The sequence below is a fragment of the Zonotrichia albicollis genome, chromosome 17 (genome assembly GCF_047830755.1).
Source record: "Zonotrichia albicollis isolate bZonAlb1 chromosome 17, bZonAlb1.hap1, whole genome shotgun sequence".
NCBI classification, from domain to species: Eukaryota; Metazoa; Chordata; class Aves; order Passeriformes; family Passerellidae; genus Zonotrichia; species Zonotrichia albicollis.
The window spans coordinates 7,906,335-7,924,360 of NC_133835.1; the positions used below are offsets into that span (position 1 = coordinate 7,906,335).

The 18,026-nt window shown below is 66.1% G+C and overlaps 2 protein-coding genes across 4 annotated transcripts in view; both read right to left on the reverse strand.

The window, feature by feature from the left end:
* The window catches only part of SLC12A5 (solute carrier family 12 member 5), a 30,838-nt gene extending 21,884 nt beyond the window's left edge, over positions 1 to 8,954 (reverse strand). The window contains exon 1 of one of the 3 annotated variants that reach the window (XM_074553683.1): positions 8,780 to 8,954. In XM_074553683.1, the coding sequence (XP_074409784.1) occupies positions 8,780 to 8,813 (34 nt within the window). In that variant the 5' untranslated portion in view covers positions 8,814 to 8,954. Of the gene's footprint in view, positions 1 to 2,380; positions 2,735 to 8,779 lie in introns of those variants that run through there. The other 2 variants (XM_074553682.1, XM_074553681.1) reach the window with 2 other exon arrangements.
* Positions 8,955 to 9,729: 775 nt separating this feature from the next.
* Positions 9,730 to 14,461, reverse strand: MMP9 (matrix metallopeptidase 9). Its single transcript, XM_005491267.4, has 13 exons — positions 14,063 to 14,461; positions 13,622 to 13,860; positions 13,101 to 13,249; positions 12,800 to 12,928; positions 12,545 to 12,718; positions 12,296 to 12,469; positions 12,004 to 12,177; positions 11,712 to 11,867; positions 11,348 to 11,624; positions 11,087 to 11,226; positions 10,826 to 10,976; positions 10,592 to 10,695; positions 9,730 to 10,318 (listed from the first exon to the last, which is right to left on the reverse strand). Exons 1-13 carry the CDS (start codon positions 14,201 to 14,203, stop codon positions 10,209 to 10,211), a joined length of 2,118 nt encoding a protein of 705 aa, XP_005491324.2. The 5' UTR covers positions 14,204 to 14,461; the 3' UTR covers positions 9,730 to 10,208.
* Positions 14,462 to 18,026: the final 3,565 nt, after the last annotated feature.

Consider the following 18,026-nt stretch of genomic DNA (forward strand, 5'->3'; position numbering starts at 1 on the left):
GCGCAGGATTTCCAGCACAGGCGTTTTGGCTGGCTGCATTTAAACAGCTTCCCAGATTCTCCGACAGTCCAAGCCCTGCCTTGGAAATGGCCGTGGACACAAGTCCCAGCAAAGCTCCTGGTGCTGGATCTGGGCTCCCCAGGCATCCCAGTGCCACGGGGCTGGGTGTCAGCATGGCACCCTGCAGTGGGGCTGCGGCTGACATCCCAACACCCCAACCAGAGCAGTGCAATTCAAGGTGCCAGCCTGGACACTGCAGGCAGCAGCCCTGCCCTGCCTGCTCCCCGCTCCCAGCATCTCCCCAGAGGGTCCAGCCCTTGCTGGGCTGCTGGGGCTGGAGCCCTTCCTGCCACTGTCATGCGGCTCACGTGTGCTGTCCAGAGCACGACCCGAGTGGGGACACTGCTGACCTCTCTGACAAATAAGGCCTAAGTGGCACCCAGGGCTTCAGTGGTCGTGCTGAGCTTGGCAAGTTGCTGGACAGCCGGCCCTGGAGCAGCCAGGACATGTGGAGGGGGCCCACTGGCATTCAACAGCTTTGCTACCCGACGGGTTTTCCATGGTCCCTGCAGACAGAGCTCACGATGGGAGTTCAGCTGACCCTTGGCATGGGGGGACAACCCCCCCCCCACTGTAACCACCATTGTCACAGGTGTGGGGAGTTCTGCTGAGCCCCTTCCTACAGACAATCCCTGCTCCCCCAAGTCCCCCAGGCCCCCGATTCCTCCAGCCCTTCACCCGCTGTCCCCCAGGGCAGCATCTCGGCAGGCGCAGCTCCAGGGACAGTCTGCCCGGTCCATCTGTAGTGGCACCGTGTCCAGCCCTCCTGCCAGACCCCAGCATGGCTGCACCGCCTGCTGCCACGCCGCTGGCACTGCCGCGATGGAAATCAGGGAGTGGGAGAGATCCTGGTGCTGCAGAGGGCAAGGGGAGGGCAAGTGCCCAGCGAAGGGCACGGCTGGGGGCCAGTGCGACAACCCCAGCCCGGCAAGGTGCCCCCAAAAGTCTCCTGCCAGCCCTGACCTTGAGCGGAGCCGCAAATAAACAAGCAAATAAACAGACTGGGGTCGGCAGAGCAGAGGAATACACAGAGCCTGTCTGTGGCTGTGCCCAGAGCCCCACTGTGGGGAGCCAGGACCCCACAACCACTGTCACTGCCAGCCATGCGCTGCCGGCCGGGGCTGTGGCAGACCCCACCAGGGGACCTGGAGAGGAGACTTGGCAGTGTCTGGGAGGGTCAGAGGGGCAGTGCAAGTCCTCCTGTGCCCACACTGCATCCCCCTGGCTGCAGCCCACCCTTGCACCCGGCAGGAACACCCACAGAACGGGGCCTGTGCTGCCTGGTGCTGGACGTGGCCCCGTGAGGAACGGGGACCCTCACACAGCTCGGTAGTGCCGGGAGGGGCTGAGGCCAAAGCGGGAACAGTGGCGGGGCTGCTGCGGGGCCGAGCGGCCCCTCGCCGGCGGAGGACAGCGGCCCTGCGCCAGGGCTGCAGCGGGACGGGGCACAGCGCGGCGCGCCACGGACTGCACCGGACCGGCTCGGCTTGGCACGACAGGGCTCACTTTGGCTCAGCTGGGCTCGCTCCGGCTCGGCTGCCCTCGGCCCCGGGACGAACCGCTCCTGTGGGCGCAGAGCAGGGCCCGGGCGGCCACTTCAGCACCGCGGACAGCGGAGCGGCCCCGGGGGGGGGGGCAGGGAGTGGGGGGCGGGAGCGGAGAAGGGAGCGGGGGGCGGCTGCCCGGGATGGGGAGGCGGCTGCCGGAGATGGGGGGCGGCAGAGGAGAGGAATGGGGGGAGGGCAGCGGGGGTGAGAGAGGCGATATGGAGAGATGGGGGGGCGGCAGCCGGAGGTGGGGGGCGGCAGCAGGGAGGGCTGGGGGAGCTGCAGCGGAGATGCGGGAGGCAGGGGTGGGGGGCCGGCAGATAGGTGCGGGGATCCCGGGCGGGCGGGAGCGGGACCGGTGCGGCGACCGGCGGGGGCTGTCCGGAAAGCGGCAGAGCCAGCCCCGCAGTGTCGCTCGGAGCACAGCGAGCAGCCCCCGCCCGGGAGGAGGCTCCTCGGTGAGCCCCGCACCGCTCGGCCGCACCGCCGCTTCCCGGGGCTGCCGCAGCGGCGGGAGTGCGGCCGGGGCTGCGCGGAGGCGCCGGGAGCGGGAGCATCCCCGCACCGCCCGCCGCAGCCCCGCGGGGCCGCCGGCCGAGAGCCGCCGTCGCGGCCGGTGTCGGTGCCGGTGCCTCCCGCTCGCCCCGCGGCGCGGCACCCTCAGCCCCCGCTGCCCCCGGCCCCGCGCTGCTCCTGCCCCGCGCCCGCGCCCGGCCCCGCCGCCCCGGGCCGTGCCGCTGTCCCGCTCGTCGGTGCCGATGCCGGTGCCTCACCTTGGCTGGCGCCGCCGTCGCCGTCCTCGCAGTCGGTCAGGTTGTTCAGCATGGCGCCGGTGCCGCGGCCGCTCGCTGCCGCCGGAGCTGGAGCTCTCGCTCCGCAGCAGCCGCGTCCCCGCGCCGCCCCCCGCGCCGGTGGGAGGGGGCTGCAGTGCGGAGGCGCCCGGGCTCACGGCTCACGGCTGCTGCCGGCGGAGCCCAGCCCGGCCGCCCGCTTCATCACGTATGCGGGAGGCATTGCCCCCGCCGCGGCGGGGAGGGGGGGGCGCGGCGGCGCGGGGGGGCACCGAGAGGAGCGAGCGGAGCGGGGCCGCCTCCCGGCTGCGCCAGGCGTGGGGGGGAACTAGGGCAGCGCTGCGGGCCCGGCTGGGGCGGGCGGGACGGGACGGGACGGCCCCGCAACCGCACCGACCCCGAACCCCGCCCCCAGCCCCCGCACTCCGCACCGGCACCGGCCCCGCAGCCGCCGCCACCCCCGCACCCCACACCAGCTCCCGGCCCGGACCCCGGCGCAGCCTCGGGACCTGGAACACACTCGGGGTGCACAGAGGGGCAGAACCTGTGACTGCGGGACCGGCACATGAGAGGCGGCTGAGGCCCGGGATCACGGCAGCCCCTGTCCCGCCACGGGCCGCTACCGGGCGGGGGCGGCTCCCGGTTGGGCAGCAGCACGGCATGCAGGGGACCCCTCTGCGGGCATCACGGCCTCGGCCGTGGATGGAGACCCCTGCCCCAGTAGCAGAACGACCCAGGGCACCCGGGGAAGGGGGACACGTCCAGACCTTGCCACTGGCAGGACAGCAGAGCAGATTGACCCTGCTGTGCCCAGCTGACCTGCAGGGCAGGGAACGCTGCCTGCAGAGGGAAACAGGCTTGATGTCACCTCCCCTGGTGACCAGGGGACCAAGATCGCACCCATAGCAACCTTCTCAGACCTGGATGAGTGTTGCAATGGGGCCAGAATCCCCAGGCCCTGTGCCGTCTATGGAGGCCCCAGCTCTTGCAGCTGTCACCCACAGGGCCAGGGGCGCAGGCCACTCTCGAGCTGGGGCTGTAGAGGGACCCTGCAAGGCTGCCTGAAGCCCCCTGCTCTCTCATGCACTTAATTCGGGAGGATCCCCCGACCGGAGCTGGCTGCAGCTCCCGGCATCTCCTCCAGCACAGGCTGAGATCATGACAGCCCGCTGGCCTCCGTTACTTCTTGACGGCTGTAATTAATTGTTTACTTTCTCCTGGTGTGGAGCCAGCTGCTCCGCAGCGCGGGTGCTCCCCGGCCTGACCTCGCGGCCAGGAGAGAGGCTCAGACCCCTCACCCCAGCCCTGCAGGCAGCACTGATCCCTGCCTGCCAGGATCTGGCACCTGGCATCCCCAGGGAGCTGCAGCAGCACAGCCCCAGCTCCATGGAGAGTGGCACAGGAGGGATGCAGGGAAGATGGGCAGTTCAGGGTGGGCAGCTCAGGGTGGGCAGCCCCTGCCCAGGACTCTGCATGGCAGTCACCACATGGGGCTGCCCCATCCAGCTGCAGCAGCACCAGCCCCTCACACCTGCACCCCTCAGCCCTGAGCAAGGGCTGGCCCACTCCCAAGGGTTGGGACTGGAAGGAAGGGGCTGCAGACAGGATTCACTGGACTAAACCACCATCCCATGCTGGCCTGGGGGGTCAGAGGGCACCCCCAATCCCCCCAAGGGGGCTGTGGCTGGCCAGAAGGGCAGCAGGCCAGGGTCCAGCCGGCCATGGTGAGTGCCAAGCACCACAGGGTGGTTTTTTGCAGGAGGCCACAGCGCGTGGGCTCGGCACAAGAGGGATTTTCCTACTAAAACAGATGCGGGGGAGGGAGCACGTGAAAGACCACTAATCCCCTAATCCCTGGATTATGGCTCCATTTCAGGGGTTGGGATTTGACGGCAGCACAGGGGGCTGCGCTATCAAGACTGCATTGGCTTATCCTGTGCACAGGGTCCCACCAGCATGTGGGGGAAACTGAGAGTGTCTCTGAGGCAGAGGAGACTGAGGGGCTTGATCTCCCAGCAGAGCACTGGCATTAACCCTGGCCAAAACGCCCCTGACTGGGGTATGTGGTGCAGTGTGTCCAAAGGAGAGAGGTCTGGCACTGTTTGGGCATCATCCATGCCCTTGCATTGCTTGTAGTCGTGCTGCAGGCAGTATGAGGGCATGGGGAAAGAGGAAGACCGACACTTTTCCCTGGCCGTGGAGTGGGGGATCAACTGCAAGTGGCCCCTGAGTCGGAGTAGCAGGCAGGATGCTGGCAGCAGGCCAGGCAGAGCATCAGTGCCCCACTTAACTGCAAGAGGCTGCCCAGGAATGACGACGGAGAGCGGCCAAGCCAAGAATCATCCCTGCAAAGGGTCCTGTACCCCTGCAGAGACTCCTGACAATGTCCCAGACCCCTCTGCACAGAGCCTGGGTGGGGGGAACCATTCTCACAGACATTCCCAGGGCAGGAATCCTGGCTGCTGGCCCAACAGCCCTTGCCTGTCCTATTACCAGCAGCGGTCAAACCTCCCAGGAGCGAGACACGTGCTGGAGTCACTGGGAAACCTCCTGAGGGCAGGGAGCGGGCAGCCTGGCAGCGTGCCACATGGGCAGGGAGGGCAGCTGTGCTCTGGAGATGCTGGTCAGCACATTGCACTGCCTGCTGTGATCCCTGGGCACTGCCAACAGCCTGCCCGTGCACATCCCACCAGGATGGGACACCCCACACTGAGGGCTTGAGGCACAGGGACAAGCAGCTCCCAGGGAAATGAAGAGCTGGGGCAGGAGAAACCCCAAGACGATGGAGGTGCAGCAGGACAGAAGGGCTGTGTGCCAAATATCGTAGCAGCAGGTTGGCATCACAATGTGCCCTCACCACACTGTCCTGACAGCCCCAGGAGCCCAGGGGCAACACCTCCTGCAGCACCTTGGCAGGATGGAGTGCTCCTGTTCATCTCCATCCAGACAGGCCAGGGCCCTGTCACCAGCACGGGGCAAAAACAGAGCCCAGAGCTGACACAGGCACCAGCTCACCAGCTGGGACTTGACTCCAGCTGCAGCAGCAGGACAGGACATGGAGGGATGTGCAGTGTCCTGTGGGGCAGGGTGGGGAGCCACGGGAGGCACTGTAGCTGCTGGGGCTGAGAGCAGAAGGGCAGCAGTGGGGCTGGGCTGGCACAGGCTATGGGGCAGGGATGACACAGGCCATGAGACAGGGAGGGCACAGGCCATGGGGCAGGGCTGGCAGGGGCTGTGGGGCAGGGATGGCACAGACCATGGGGCAGGGCTGAGAGCTCCTGCGTCACACGAGCCCAGCACAGCTGGCGCAGCGTCCCCAGCTGCCCTTGCCCAGATGTCTTGCCAGCAGCAGGGCCACGGCAGTGGGCGGCCGGGCAGCCTGGCACAGGGATCAGCAGCAGCAGCAGCCTCCTCCCACCAGGCCCTGCAGCTGAGGAGCCCCCAGGCAGCCCTGTGCCAGTTGCAGTACCCTGGGGATTGCAGGCAGCCACTGCTGAGCCATGGCCGGAGGGCCAGTGATGGCCGAGGAGCAGCTGCACGGCCACTTGCCAGCTGCTGCCAGAAGGGTTTGGGTGCAGGATCAGCTGATGAGGCACTGAAGTGCCCTGTGCCCCACACGGCACCCCTCACTCAGCCCCACAGCCTGTGCAAGGACCTCCACTGTGGCACCCCACTGAAGCACCTGTGGTGTGTTCAGTGGCATGGAGTCTCCTTGGGAAGGTACTGATGGGGCTTCGGATGCTTCCCCTGGCAGCATTCCACCCCCCACAGCATCAGCCTCTACCTGCTGCACACCCTCGGCTCATCTAATGATACCCCAAGGTATCAGTCTGGGACAAAGCTGGCCTGAGTGTCAGCGAGGGGGCAGGAGGGGATGGGAGGGCTGGGTGAGCAGCCCCTGTCCCTCACATGTACCCCTCTGTGCACAGTGTCCCAGCGCCCCATCCCCTCCCAGATGTCCTGGCCCCTCCACAGTGGCCCTGCAGGGGGTGCAGCCAGGGTTGGGGGGGTCCCTGCTGTCCCCAAGCCCCCTCAGGGCCTCACCTCGCACCTGGGGCCAGCCTCACACAGCTGCCCCACAGAGCCTCGTCCATGGCTCATGGCCCACAGCCCCGTGAGCCCAGAGCCGCCAGGGGGGCCGAGAGAGGCGCTGATCCCCCCCAGCACCGAGAGCCGCGGCACGGGTGACACCGGGACCGGTTTCCATGGCAACGAGAGGCTCCGTAACTGGTTGGTTGCCATGGCTACTGCCGCCGAGCCCGACCGCTCGGGACACGGAGGGGCAGCGCGCTGGGGATGCTCCGGTGCCCTCTCAGGCCAGGGCGGCTGCCCCACAGGAGAGCACCGGGCACCGGGGCAGCAGCCCCCCGTGCAGCCCCTCCGCGGGGGGGTCCCAGCCCCACGGTGGGTCCCGGGAGGAGCACATCGATCCCCGGTGCCGCGGGGCCGGGCCGCGCTGCGCTCCTGGCGGGACCGGGTCCCCGCGGGACGGCGGCACCGGCGAGCCCCGGGGGCGGGGCGGGGCCGCGGGGGCGGGGCCGGGAGGGACACGCCCCCACCGGAGCCGTCCCGTCCCGTTATCGCCCCCTGGCGGCCCCGCGCAGCCCGGTCCGCCCCCGCCGCCGCCCGCACGGATCCCATTTCCCGGGCCAAGCCCTGGATCCACCGTGCTCCTGCAGGGACCTGCCCCCGGCCCCGAGGCCCCGCCGCGGCGCCCTATCCGTACCCTGCCCCGCCCGCACCGGGCGGTCCCGTTTCGCCGCCGCCCCGAGGCTGAGATCCCTCCTCAACACCTCCCGCCTGGGGCCGCTCCTGGGCAGGGCCTTCCCAAAGGGCGGCCCCGGGAGCCACAAGGCGCCCTGAGCACGGCGCCGGCTCACGGAGCAGCAGGGGCCCCGCAGCTGGCCGGGGGTCCCCGCACCGCCCCGGCAGCACGGCCGGCTGTAGCCTTCGCTCCCGCAGCGCCCCGAGGTCCCCCGGATCTCAGTCACTCTGTCCCCACGCGTGACACTGACATGGGGTCAGGTAACACCGAGCGTTCACCCAGGGCCGAGTCTCTCCCGGATCACTGCTGTCCAGAGCTCCTGCCTGCCATCCACAGCCCCTGCCAGTCCTGCAACTGCATGCACCCCCTCCCATCCATCCCCCCGAGAGGCGGCATCCATGGTCCCAGCACTGTGGAGAAATGTGGGATGTCAGGAATTCCTGACCACTGAGAGCTCCTAAGTAGCCACCCTGACACAGCCGTGACCACCCCACAAAACAGGGCACCTCCAGCAGGACCTGCCACTGGCTGTCCTCTGGGAGGGCACAAGGTCACAGCTCAGCCAGAAGGATGTGTCCCTTGGTGCCACCACGGCCTCTCAGCATGCCCGCCCCAGCTCCCTGCAGGTCCCCACCAGCAGACTGGCTGCCAAACGGAGGAGCTGTTCCTGGAGGGCCCCAGAATTCAGCCCTGGCTCATCACGGTCCTCTCTGCCCCAACACAGCCCACAGGCCAGGCCCAGCTGGCCCAGCTGCCATAAAGTGACAAGTGGCCCCGCATCCCCTCGCCACTGGACGCAGCCCTACATCACCCACGACAGTGTGATCCTAGACAGGGCCCCAAAGGCTGGAGCCCGCTGCCAGAGACACAGCCCAGCCCGGGGGCCGTGGTGTCCGTCCGGCTGCTCGCGCCTCCCACCCGCGCCCTTCGCCGAGGGTGCAAGGTCACAGCTCCGGCAGCACAGCTCCGGTGCTGCTGTCGGCCGGTTTTCTGGGATCGATACGGCTCCGGTGACAGCAAAGCCCCACCGCCACGTCCCCTGGGCGCCACGAGCGATGGCTGCCGGCTCCAGCGCCTGTGCCCATGGCAGCCCGGTGGGCACTGCTGCATCTCAGGGCTGGCCACAGCTTGCCCTCTCCCTGCTGGGCATCAGGCACCCTCTGCCATGGCTCCCTGGGGAGCAGTATGTGACCCGCACCCACAGCCGACCCACAGCTGTAATCCCGCTCCATCCCGCTGCCGGTCCGGCAGCAGCAGGGCCTTGCTCCAACAGCCCCCGGTATGGGGATGGAACAGGGGGAGCTCCCTGAGGAGCTGAGGTGGCCGCGGAGAAGAGTCTGAGACGAGGGGTCCTGCCCGGGAGGGCGGCTGAGCCCCGCTCCCTGCTCTGCACCTCCCATCTCCGGATCCCGCAGCTCCGAGCCATCCCTACCCCGGGGGTCTGCCCTGCTCCGAGGGGCCAGACCGACCGCAGCTCCACACCCCCCATGGAGTCCCGACAGCCCGGCCCTCCCCGCCGACCCTCCCCGCGGAGCCTGTCCTGCCCCCCGGATCCTCATCGCGGACCGTGTCCCGCTCCGGAGCCTCCCCGGGCCCCCCTCGCCCCCGGCGCTCACCCCCGCCGCCGGTGACGGTGAAGCGCCCGCTCATGGCCCCGTCGTCGCCACAAGTGGCTCCGGCCCCGGCGGTGGCTGAGCGCGGCCCCGGCGGGCGCTGACCGGGGTCCTAGTGCCCGCGGCACCGCCCGCCGCGCCGCCCCCGCGGCCGCAGGGCTGGCTCCAGTCCGAGCGGATCGGCTCGGCCCCGCTCCGCTCGGCTCAGTTCGGCCCCGTTCGGCCCGGTCCGGCTCGGCTCGGTTCGGCTCGACGGGACCGGACCGCTCCGCCACGCCCGGTCGGTCCCACAGCCGCCGCCGAACTGGGGGTGCTGGGACCGTGCCCCAACGGGACGGGAGGGGGCCGCGCTCTGCCCCCGCCCTGTCCGGAGCCGCGGCCGCTAATTACAGCTAATTACAGCCCCGGAGTTGCGGCTGCCCCGCCCTGCCCGGACCCGGGCACCCTCGGGCACGATCCCGGCCCTGGCCCTGCCGTCGCGCTCTGCGGCCAAGCAGGGACAGACCGGGCCCGGGGGGAGCCACAGGGCCAGCCCGCGGCGGGGTCTCAGCTGCACTGGGGACTTCGGTCACACGCTGAGTGCCGGCCACAAGCGGCGACAACCGCCCGCTCCTCATCTCGGTGCAAAGGTGGAGCGCAGGGGAGGGCGGTGGGTGGAGGATTATGCCGAGCCAGGGCTTGGGAGGTCCGGCCAGTCGGGGGGGGGGGTGCCGCCCCTGGCGTAGGGCCGGTGGTGGACAATGGTGGGACCGAGGGACATCATTCCCCGTTGGACCCAGTGTCCATGTGGGATCCAGAGTCCTTAGCAAAGGGGGGATTTGGGGCAGTCCCCCCACAGAGCCCCCATGCCCGCTGGTGCTGGCACCCCCGGGGCTGAGGGAGGATGATGCTCCCAGCACATGGGAGTTCTCCAAACCACGGTCCCAGCAGCTGATAGAGCACTCGAGGCTGTGTCCAAAGAATTGTCTTTATTACAAATGGGCAGGCAATTGGCAGAGGGGGTGGTTAGCAGAGTGGGCAGTGGGCAGGAGTAGGAAAAACCCTGTGTCCCACCCTGGTGTGACCCCAGGCGCCAGCTCCCAGTGGGGCTCAGCCTGACCTGGCATCGCTGGCTCAGGAAAAAGACAAATTTGTCTCGAATCCATGTGCGGTTTGCACCAGACAAACGCCTCTGTGCAGTGAAGCTGGCACTGGCAGGAGTGGCACAATGCCAGCTGTGGCAAGAGTCCTTCTCCCCAGCTGGGGCTCTCCAGGCTGGGCAGCTCCCAGGAGGTGAGGACCCCCTGCCCCTTTCTTCCAGGAAGATGGTGGTCTCATCTGGGGCTACCCACAGCCACAAGGCTCCCAGGGGTCTGCCTGTGAGACAGGAGCCCGCAGGTTGGGAGCAGTGGGCAGGGAGCAGCGCTGGCAGAGCTGGTGGCTGGTCAGGCCTTCAGTTCTGGGGACACTGCAGGATGTCATACTTGACGTAGCCCACCCTGTCCACCTGGTAGCGCGGTGTCATCCTCCAGTAGAAGCTGCCCCGGCAGAAGTGGTACTTGCCTGGCCAAGGAGGGGGATGGAGGGTCAGCAGGAGTTTGGCCATACAAAGATCCATCCTGGTGACTGCCCAAGCAGCACAAGCACACGACACCCTGCACCTTGCTGGCACCCTGCCAGCTCCACCACAAGGACCCATGGGGCTGATGGCATGCCCTGTCCCAGAGCCATTCCCCACACACCCGAGCATCCCGAGCAGGAACCAGAGCAATGCCATGAGAGGCTCAGGCAGCCCAGGCCCGAACACACAGCACCCACCCGCCAGGTCCCACTCACCTTGGTACAGGAACACATTGCGTGCATCCAGGGGGACGCCGGTGAAGACATCGTCGGTGGCACGGGGGTAGCCCTTGTCCACCCTCTGAACCTTCACATCCAGCCTGTGGGAGAGCAGAGCCGCGCTCAGGGCTGCTGGGAGCCCCCTCCCAGTCCCTGGCCAGGGCTCAGGCAGGCGCTGCTGCTCTCCAGCCCTGCTGCTCTCCAGCCCTGCTGCTCTCCGGACCCGCTCACCTCCAGTAGTTCTCCCCGCTGAAGAGCAGCACTTTGCCACGGCCCCGCTGCAGGGCCCCCGAGAGGCGGCCAGCTTCCTTCCCTATACCCAACTTCTCGATCCCCCGGGGGCCCAGCGCGCTCTTCCCAGAAAACACCCAGAACTGCCGACCTGCAGTGGGAGATAATGAAGGTGTCAGACAGCCCTGGGAGCTCCCAGGCTTCACCGGGCTCCTCCCCGTGCCCGTGGGACTGGGCGAGGGCAGGAGGGGCAGAGCTCACCAGCAAAGAAGAAAACCCTCTTGGTGAGCAAATCCTGGAAAACAGCATCGATGGTGTCTGGGAGGCCAGGCCAGGTATCAGCAACAGAGAAGGCACCCTGGATGCCCGATTTCCAGAAGGATGAGTAGGTCCAGTATTTCCTGGTGGGGTAGATGAGTTGTCCTGATCACCTCAGTCTGCCACAGCCTATGTCCCCCATATCTCTGTGTTCCCCCACATCCCACATCACCAGGGCAGGAGGTGCCAGATGCTGCCACTCACCCATCCTTGAAGAAATACAGCTCCCCATTGATCTCTGTGATAGCATCAAAGTTCCTCTCCATGCAGGCATCCCGGCTGGGGTCCACAGGAATGGGTCCAACTGTGGGCTGTGGTGTAGTCTCCTCCTCTTCCTCAGTGGTGGAGGTGCTGCCAGCCTCTGTGGGCAGGGGCTCAGGCTCCTCTGTGGGCATGGGCTCGGGCTCCTCAGTGGGCAGGGGCTGGGGCTCCTCAGTGGGAGCAGGTGCAGGTGCAGTGGGCTTGGGGCCAGAGCCACGACCTGAGTGAATACAGGGGAGGGCATGAGGCTGGGTCATCTTGGTGCTGCAGGACACCCAATGCACCCAGCTGCAGTGCAGCTGCTCACCATAGAGGTACTGGATGCCCTGGACATCATCGGGGTGCAGCTGGAAGTCCTGGATGTAACTGTACATGGGGTACATCAGGGCCTCACGCACGCTGGAGTGGTCCAGACCCAGTGAGTGTCCAAACTCATGGGCAGCCACCAGGAAGATGCTGTAACCTGGGAGAAAGCACTGGCCTAAGTGCCTGGTGGGCCACAACAGGGCAGGACACACCATCCAGAGACTGTGGTCCCCACAAGGAGTGTGACAATATGGCATGGGTCTGGGAGGCACAAAGGGGAGCACAGGCAGTACCTCTGTCAGGGCAGAAGCCCCACTTCTTGTCGGTGTCATAGTTGCTGGTAGTGGCACACCAGAGCTTGCCATCCTGCCGGCCCTGGCTGGTGCAGGCACTGTAGGACTGTCCCAGGAAGGTGAAGGGGAAGACACACGGGTCCCCCTGGGAGTTGCCGCCGATCACCGCCGTGTCTGCAGCAAAGTGTCAGTGAGGCTCTCCCTGGCCCCTGGCTACAACAGCCAGAAGCCAGGACAATGCTGAGACCCCTCATGTACCCCCTCCCCTGCGTGCCCCCATCCCTGCTGGCACCTCGGTTGGGGCAGAAGCCGTATTTCTTGTCCTGGTCGAAGCTGGAGGTGGTGGCACACCAGCGGTAGCCATCGGAGCGCCCGTCTGTGGTGCAGGCATCGTAGGAGGTGCCCTCAAAGACGAAGGGGAAGACACAGGGGGCTCCATCGCTGTTGCCACCATTGGTGTAGAGGACTGTGGGGTGAGGGAGAGTGAGGAGGGCCCCAGGCTCCGTGGGGCTGTGCAGGGGTTATGGTTGCCATTACTCACGCTCGCTGGGGCAGAAGCCGTATTTCTTATCCCGGTCATAGTTAGGGGTGGTGGCGCACCAGGGCAGCCCATCCTTGCGCCCCTCCGTGGTGCACCGGGAGTAGGAGTGGCCCTCGAAGATGAAGGGGAAGTGGCATTCGGCTCCATTGGCATTCCCGTGGCGGGTCTTCACCACTGGTCAGAGAGGGGCAGCTCAATGCTGCTGCTGCAGTTGGCACCATCAGACCCCCCCAGCCCACCACACCCTGCCCTTACCTAAGCCAGTTCCCAGTGTCCAGAACTCATCGTCGTCAAAGTGGGCATCGCCCTGGATGCCCTGGCCTGGGGGAAAGGCGTGGGCCAGGAGCCCATCCTTGCCGTCGAAGGGGTACCCATCCCCATGCTCTGCAGGGAAAAGCACCCTCAGCTGGACCTGCCAGAGGAGCCCTCACATCCCCAGCACATTTGGGGGCAGGGGGACTCTGGGCACAGCCCAAGGAGACGTGGGGCAAGGATCTCACAGGCAGGATGCGTCACCAGGCCCCTCCTCACTCCCTGCCTGCCCAAAGGACATCACCTTGGCTGCCAAACATGATCATGATGTCTGCCTCGCCGCTGTATATCTGGGTGAAGGTGAGAGGGGTCACATCGCTCCACACTTGGAACGCCCGTCTGAAGGCGTCATCGATCACAGCACGGTCCAGGTCGGGGGAGTAGTTCATCACCCTGCCAGGGAGGCAGAGGGTCAGTGCTGCCAGCTCCCCTCCTCATGCAGGGAGGCAGAGGGTCCATGAGGAGCTCCCATCCTCATGCAGGAGTGACCCTGTTCTGGGAAGGAGCAGACCCCCACCTCCAGAGATGATAGCAGTCACCACCCTTGACCTCACCCAGGGCTCAGGTGCCCTTCTGGGCATTGGGGAGCAGATGCTGCTGCCATCCCAGCTTGGCCCTGGCAGCACTGGGACCCAGCTGTACAGGCAGCAGCAAGCTCAGAAAAGGGCTGAGCAGAGGCTGCCAGCCTCCTGGTCCATCAGGCTTTCCATTCTCCTGGGACCGTCACCCTGAGGACACAAGGGTTCATCTCCAGAGCAGACTCACCGGTAAGTCAGGTCCATGTGGTCCCACTTGAGGTCCCCCTCAAAGGTAAGGAAGGTTCCCATGTCAGGGACGCCGCAGCGAGGGGCTCGCATGGCCTCCAGCGTGGCAGCATCCAGCTCTCCCGTCTCCTCCAGGCCCAGATGCTTCTGCATCTTGAGCAGTGCCTTGCCCAGGGACACCTGCCTGCCACCAATCTTGGCCTCTGCCTCCGTGGTGTAGCCGAACCTCTGCAGGTAGCGCTGTGGAGGGAAGGCAGCCAGAGGGGTGAGCGAGGCAGGAGGGGGCTCCAGCAGCCCCGGCATCCATCCCAGCCTGGCTGCCTTCCTGAGCTCAAGGAGAACGACAGCTCTCAAGCCGTGCCTGCAGCCCTCACTGCCAGCCTGGGTGCCCCCTTGGGGACCTGGGTGCCAGGAGGGCACTACGGGGCCGTGCTGCCCTCACCTCTGCCAGCTGTAGATCCGGCAGGGTGCTGATCAGGTCCCCCGGGAAGGTGACAACAGCCTGCGGCTTGCCCTGGAGAGGGGCTGCCCAGCAGGAGACGGCCAGCAGCCCGGCGACAAGCGGGGCCAGGAGCAGTGCCATGGCTCGGCGGTGACAGGAGGGATGTGGCTGTGCTGGTCCCCGCTGTCTGCTCTGGGTGCCGCCGGACTACCCGCTCCTATTTATGGGGTGGGAGGGCAGTGAGTCACCCTCAGACCCCTCAGCGCCGACTCACGCTCCCTTCTCCCTTCCCACGGTGACGAAACGCACACTCCATCTCTGCCTTAACTGTTTCATCACCTTGTTTACTAAACACGCCGCCTTCCGCAGCCACGCGAGGACAGGAAGGATGGCGGCTGGGCAGCTGCACCGGGCCACAGCGCAGCTCTGAACGGCCACCCTGGGGCTGCCCCGCACAGCCACTGCCCTGCTCCCTGCTGGCCCCAGGACCGTGGTAGCTGTGGGGACAGCAGGGCATCACTGGAGGCCAGCCAGGTGCTCAGGATCCTGTAGCTGTGTCATCACCCCGGCTGACACTGAGCTTGGCTGGCCAAGGGCTGATGATGCAGGACCCAGACCCGCAAGGACGTGGATGGGTGTGGGGGCAGATGGCAGCGGAACCCTCACCTGAGCCCCAGCACCTGGAGCCCACCTGCCTGGGATTTGGGAGCTTGCACCCTCACCGGGACTCTACATCCTTCCCCACCACAGCTGCATCACCCCAGTGGTCACAGTGTTTCCAGCATTGGAGATGCCCATGACTCCTCACCCCAAGCCCAAATGTCAGCAGCTGAATGGCAGAGCTTCCTGGTACCAAAGGCAGTGCCTGCCCAGGAGCAGCTCTGGGCACGGGAATGCTCCACCTGGGGCCCTGGGACATTAGGGGTGCCCTATCCTGGCTGCCCTGCTCTGCAGGGTGCTGCTGACTCAGGTTCCCACCCAGCACAGCACAGACCTTGCCATGGGATGGTGTTTTCCTGCTTCTCCCAAAATGCCGACGCTTGTGGGAACGAGAGCAGTGAAGGGGAAAGCAAACAGGGATGAGGAGCGAGGAGAAAACAGATGGCAGGGAAGAAGGCGCAGCGTCAGCGGGGGGGAGGGAGCCCTGGTGCAGCCCAGCGAGGCTGCTGAGACACAGGTCCCAGAGCAGATCCCCTGCCCCAGGCCTCACCAACCCCCTGAGCCCCAGGAAGCTCAGCTGCGTTCATCAGGAGGATCTTCCTCTTCACCCCATTGCTGTTAGTGCCTGTCCTCCCAGCTCCCAACAGTGCCAGACTGGGGCTCAGCAGCGGCTCCCTCCCAGTATCCCTCAGCTCTGGCTGAGCCAAACCAGCAGCTCCTGGCCTAGCCAAAGGATGAGCAGGTCATACTGACACCCAGCACAGCTGGGGACAGTGAGAGGTCAGGGTTCTGCTCCCTATGTCATTGGAGAGGAGCCCCCATGCCCAAGTGGGGGCTCATCCCTGGGGCAGCATCACCTGCCAGATGCCCTGTGCTGGTGGGATGCATCCACAGCTGCCTGGGCACAGGAAGCTCACCGGCAGCGTGGGCTAAGCTGGGAAGGAAACAATGGTGAGAAATCAGGGGGTTGCCTCACTCCCCCACCACAGCCCTGCAAGAGCAGCCCCCATTCGCTGGCACAGGAAATTGCTTCACAAGCAGCTACCATCCTGCACCCGGTGTGACAAACACATCCAGCCAAGCATTCCCTCATGGTGGGACACAGCCCTGGGACCCTGCAGCCAGGTCACCCTACAGCCCCTTCCCACAGGGTCCAGCCTGCCCCCCTTGTCCCTGTGATGGCCCCACAGGCAGGAGGCAGTGGCTCTCTGTGCTCCCCATCTGTCTGGCAGCCAAGGTGAGAAGAGCCTCTGCCAAGGTGCCTTGAGAGCCCATTGGAGCTGGTGGCTCCTGAGGCATTTGGGGAGCAGACACTGCTCCACATCCTCCACTCTCCAGCCTGCCAGGACCTCAGCCCACAGCACAGAGGTGTTGTGGGAGATGGGTGCTAAATAACCTGCAGGCTGTCCTCAACAAGGAGACTTCTGAGTCCAGCTCTGGGATATAGTCAGAAACTCAGATCCAGCTCTGGTCTCCCTGGCACTGTGGCATATCCCTTGGACTTCCCCATGCTATTCCCATCCTTCGTTTCCACCACATGCAGAAGCTGCAGCTCCAACAACCTGGGCACTCTGCCAGGGCACACCATGGCATCTTGCTTCCTGTGGCACCCTGAGGGCAGAGCCACAGCCCAGCAGCACAGAGTAAGGCTGGCAGAAATAGGGCTGGGAGGGGAGTGGGACCTTGGAGCAAGTGATGGCAGGAGGAGATGAGGGCCAATGCCCCACACACTGTGCCCCAGTCCCAGCAAGCCCTGAGCTGGGCAGTGGGAGCTCCAGGGGGGGTTGCCAACCACAGCTCTGCCCCCGTCCTGGCCGCTCCCACTGACTCATGGCCCCGCTCACCAGCTTCCTCCTGGAACCATCCCGGGGGAATTTCTGGTGACTCTCTGGAGGCTCGTCAGGGAGCAGGGCCAGGGCAGCAGGGAATCCCCCATGTCTGGCAGCACCAGCACCTTCTGTGCCAGGCAGGGAATTCTGTGGGATGGGCTCAGCACTGCTGGCATGAGCCCCATGCCAGGCAGCCTCGATCAGCTCAAGGCACAGGTTCCTCAGAGAGTGCATTTGTGGAGGGAGGCTTGGGGCAGCCACTGCGGCCGGTGGGAAAGAGAGGAGGGCAGTGGTGACGGGGCAGTGCCACAGGCAGGAGAGGGCCGTGGATGGCAGAGACCCCAGGAGCTGTGCACAGCCCATGGCCTTTTTCACTCCCAGAGCCCCTGAAAGCAGTGAGATGGAAAAACCCAGGCACATCCTGCATCCCAGACACTGCCCGAGCCACGAGGTTGCCGGTCACCACCGTGGCTGCCAAAAGGGGAAGGAACAGCCACCACAGCCCCTTCACACAGCCTTACTCATGGCCACCCTCATGCAGACCCTCTGTGGGAAACTGCTCCAGGACCTCAAAGGAGGTTGGTGCCTGTGTGGATCCCCTAGACTCCCCACCCAGTTCAATTCCCCCATAGAGGCAAGCAGGATGGGCACCAGCCAGGGAGGGAGTGTGGCACCAGACAGCCAGGGGAGAGGTCCACAAACATGGGAAGCACCAGGGCAATAAAGCTTGTGGGGAGCTGAGGAGCCAGGGGTGAGGGAACACCCAGTTACCAGAGTCACTGCTTCACACCCAGAACCCCAGGCAGGGGACAGGGGAACACAGGAGCAAAGGACAGGCACAGGCGTGTGGACGGCAACAGGTTCCCTCTCAGTATAAGCAGGAGTATGGTGGCAAGGGGAAGTGGGGTGGGAGAGAGTCAGCATCTTGTGCGGGTGAGACAGCACCGGACTGCAGAGAGCAAGTGCTGGTCTCACTGGGAACACGACCTGTGCAGAAGGAAGGGAGCACTGGGACCTGGCAGAAGCTGCAGTGCCACGGCCACCACGGTACAGCCAGACACCCTGAGCAGCGGGCAGGGCATTGCTGCATGCCCCTAGCTGAGCATGTGCCATGGGCTCTGCACCACCCCATGCCCAGGGAGCAGAACTGACACGCCAGCCCTGGTCCATGGTATGCAGTGACCAGGCACGGGGACACTTGGCGTGGGAGCAGGACAGGGCAGAGGGAGCAGCTCCGCGTCACAGCTCGGGGCTCCATCACTCCTGCACAAGGGCTCCAGACAGAAACAACATTCCTGCACACACTTCCCGTATCTGCTGTCCTGGCGCTGGGCCCCGCGTGGGCTGGGACTGCAGTCTCCAGCTGGGCCCAGGACCCTTCCCGGCAACCACCCTGCCTGCCACAGACCCACAGCTCTCCAGCCGTGCCTGGCCCTGCATCCCCTCCCTGCCTGCCCCAAGCTCTGTGGGGCACC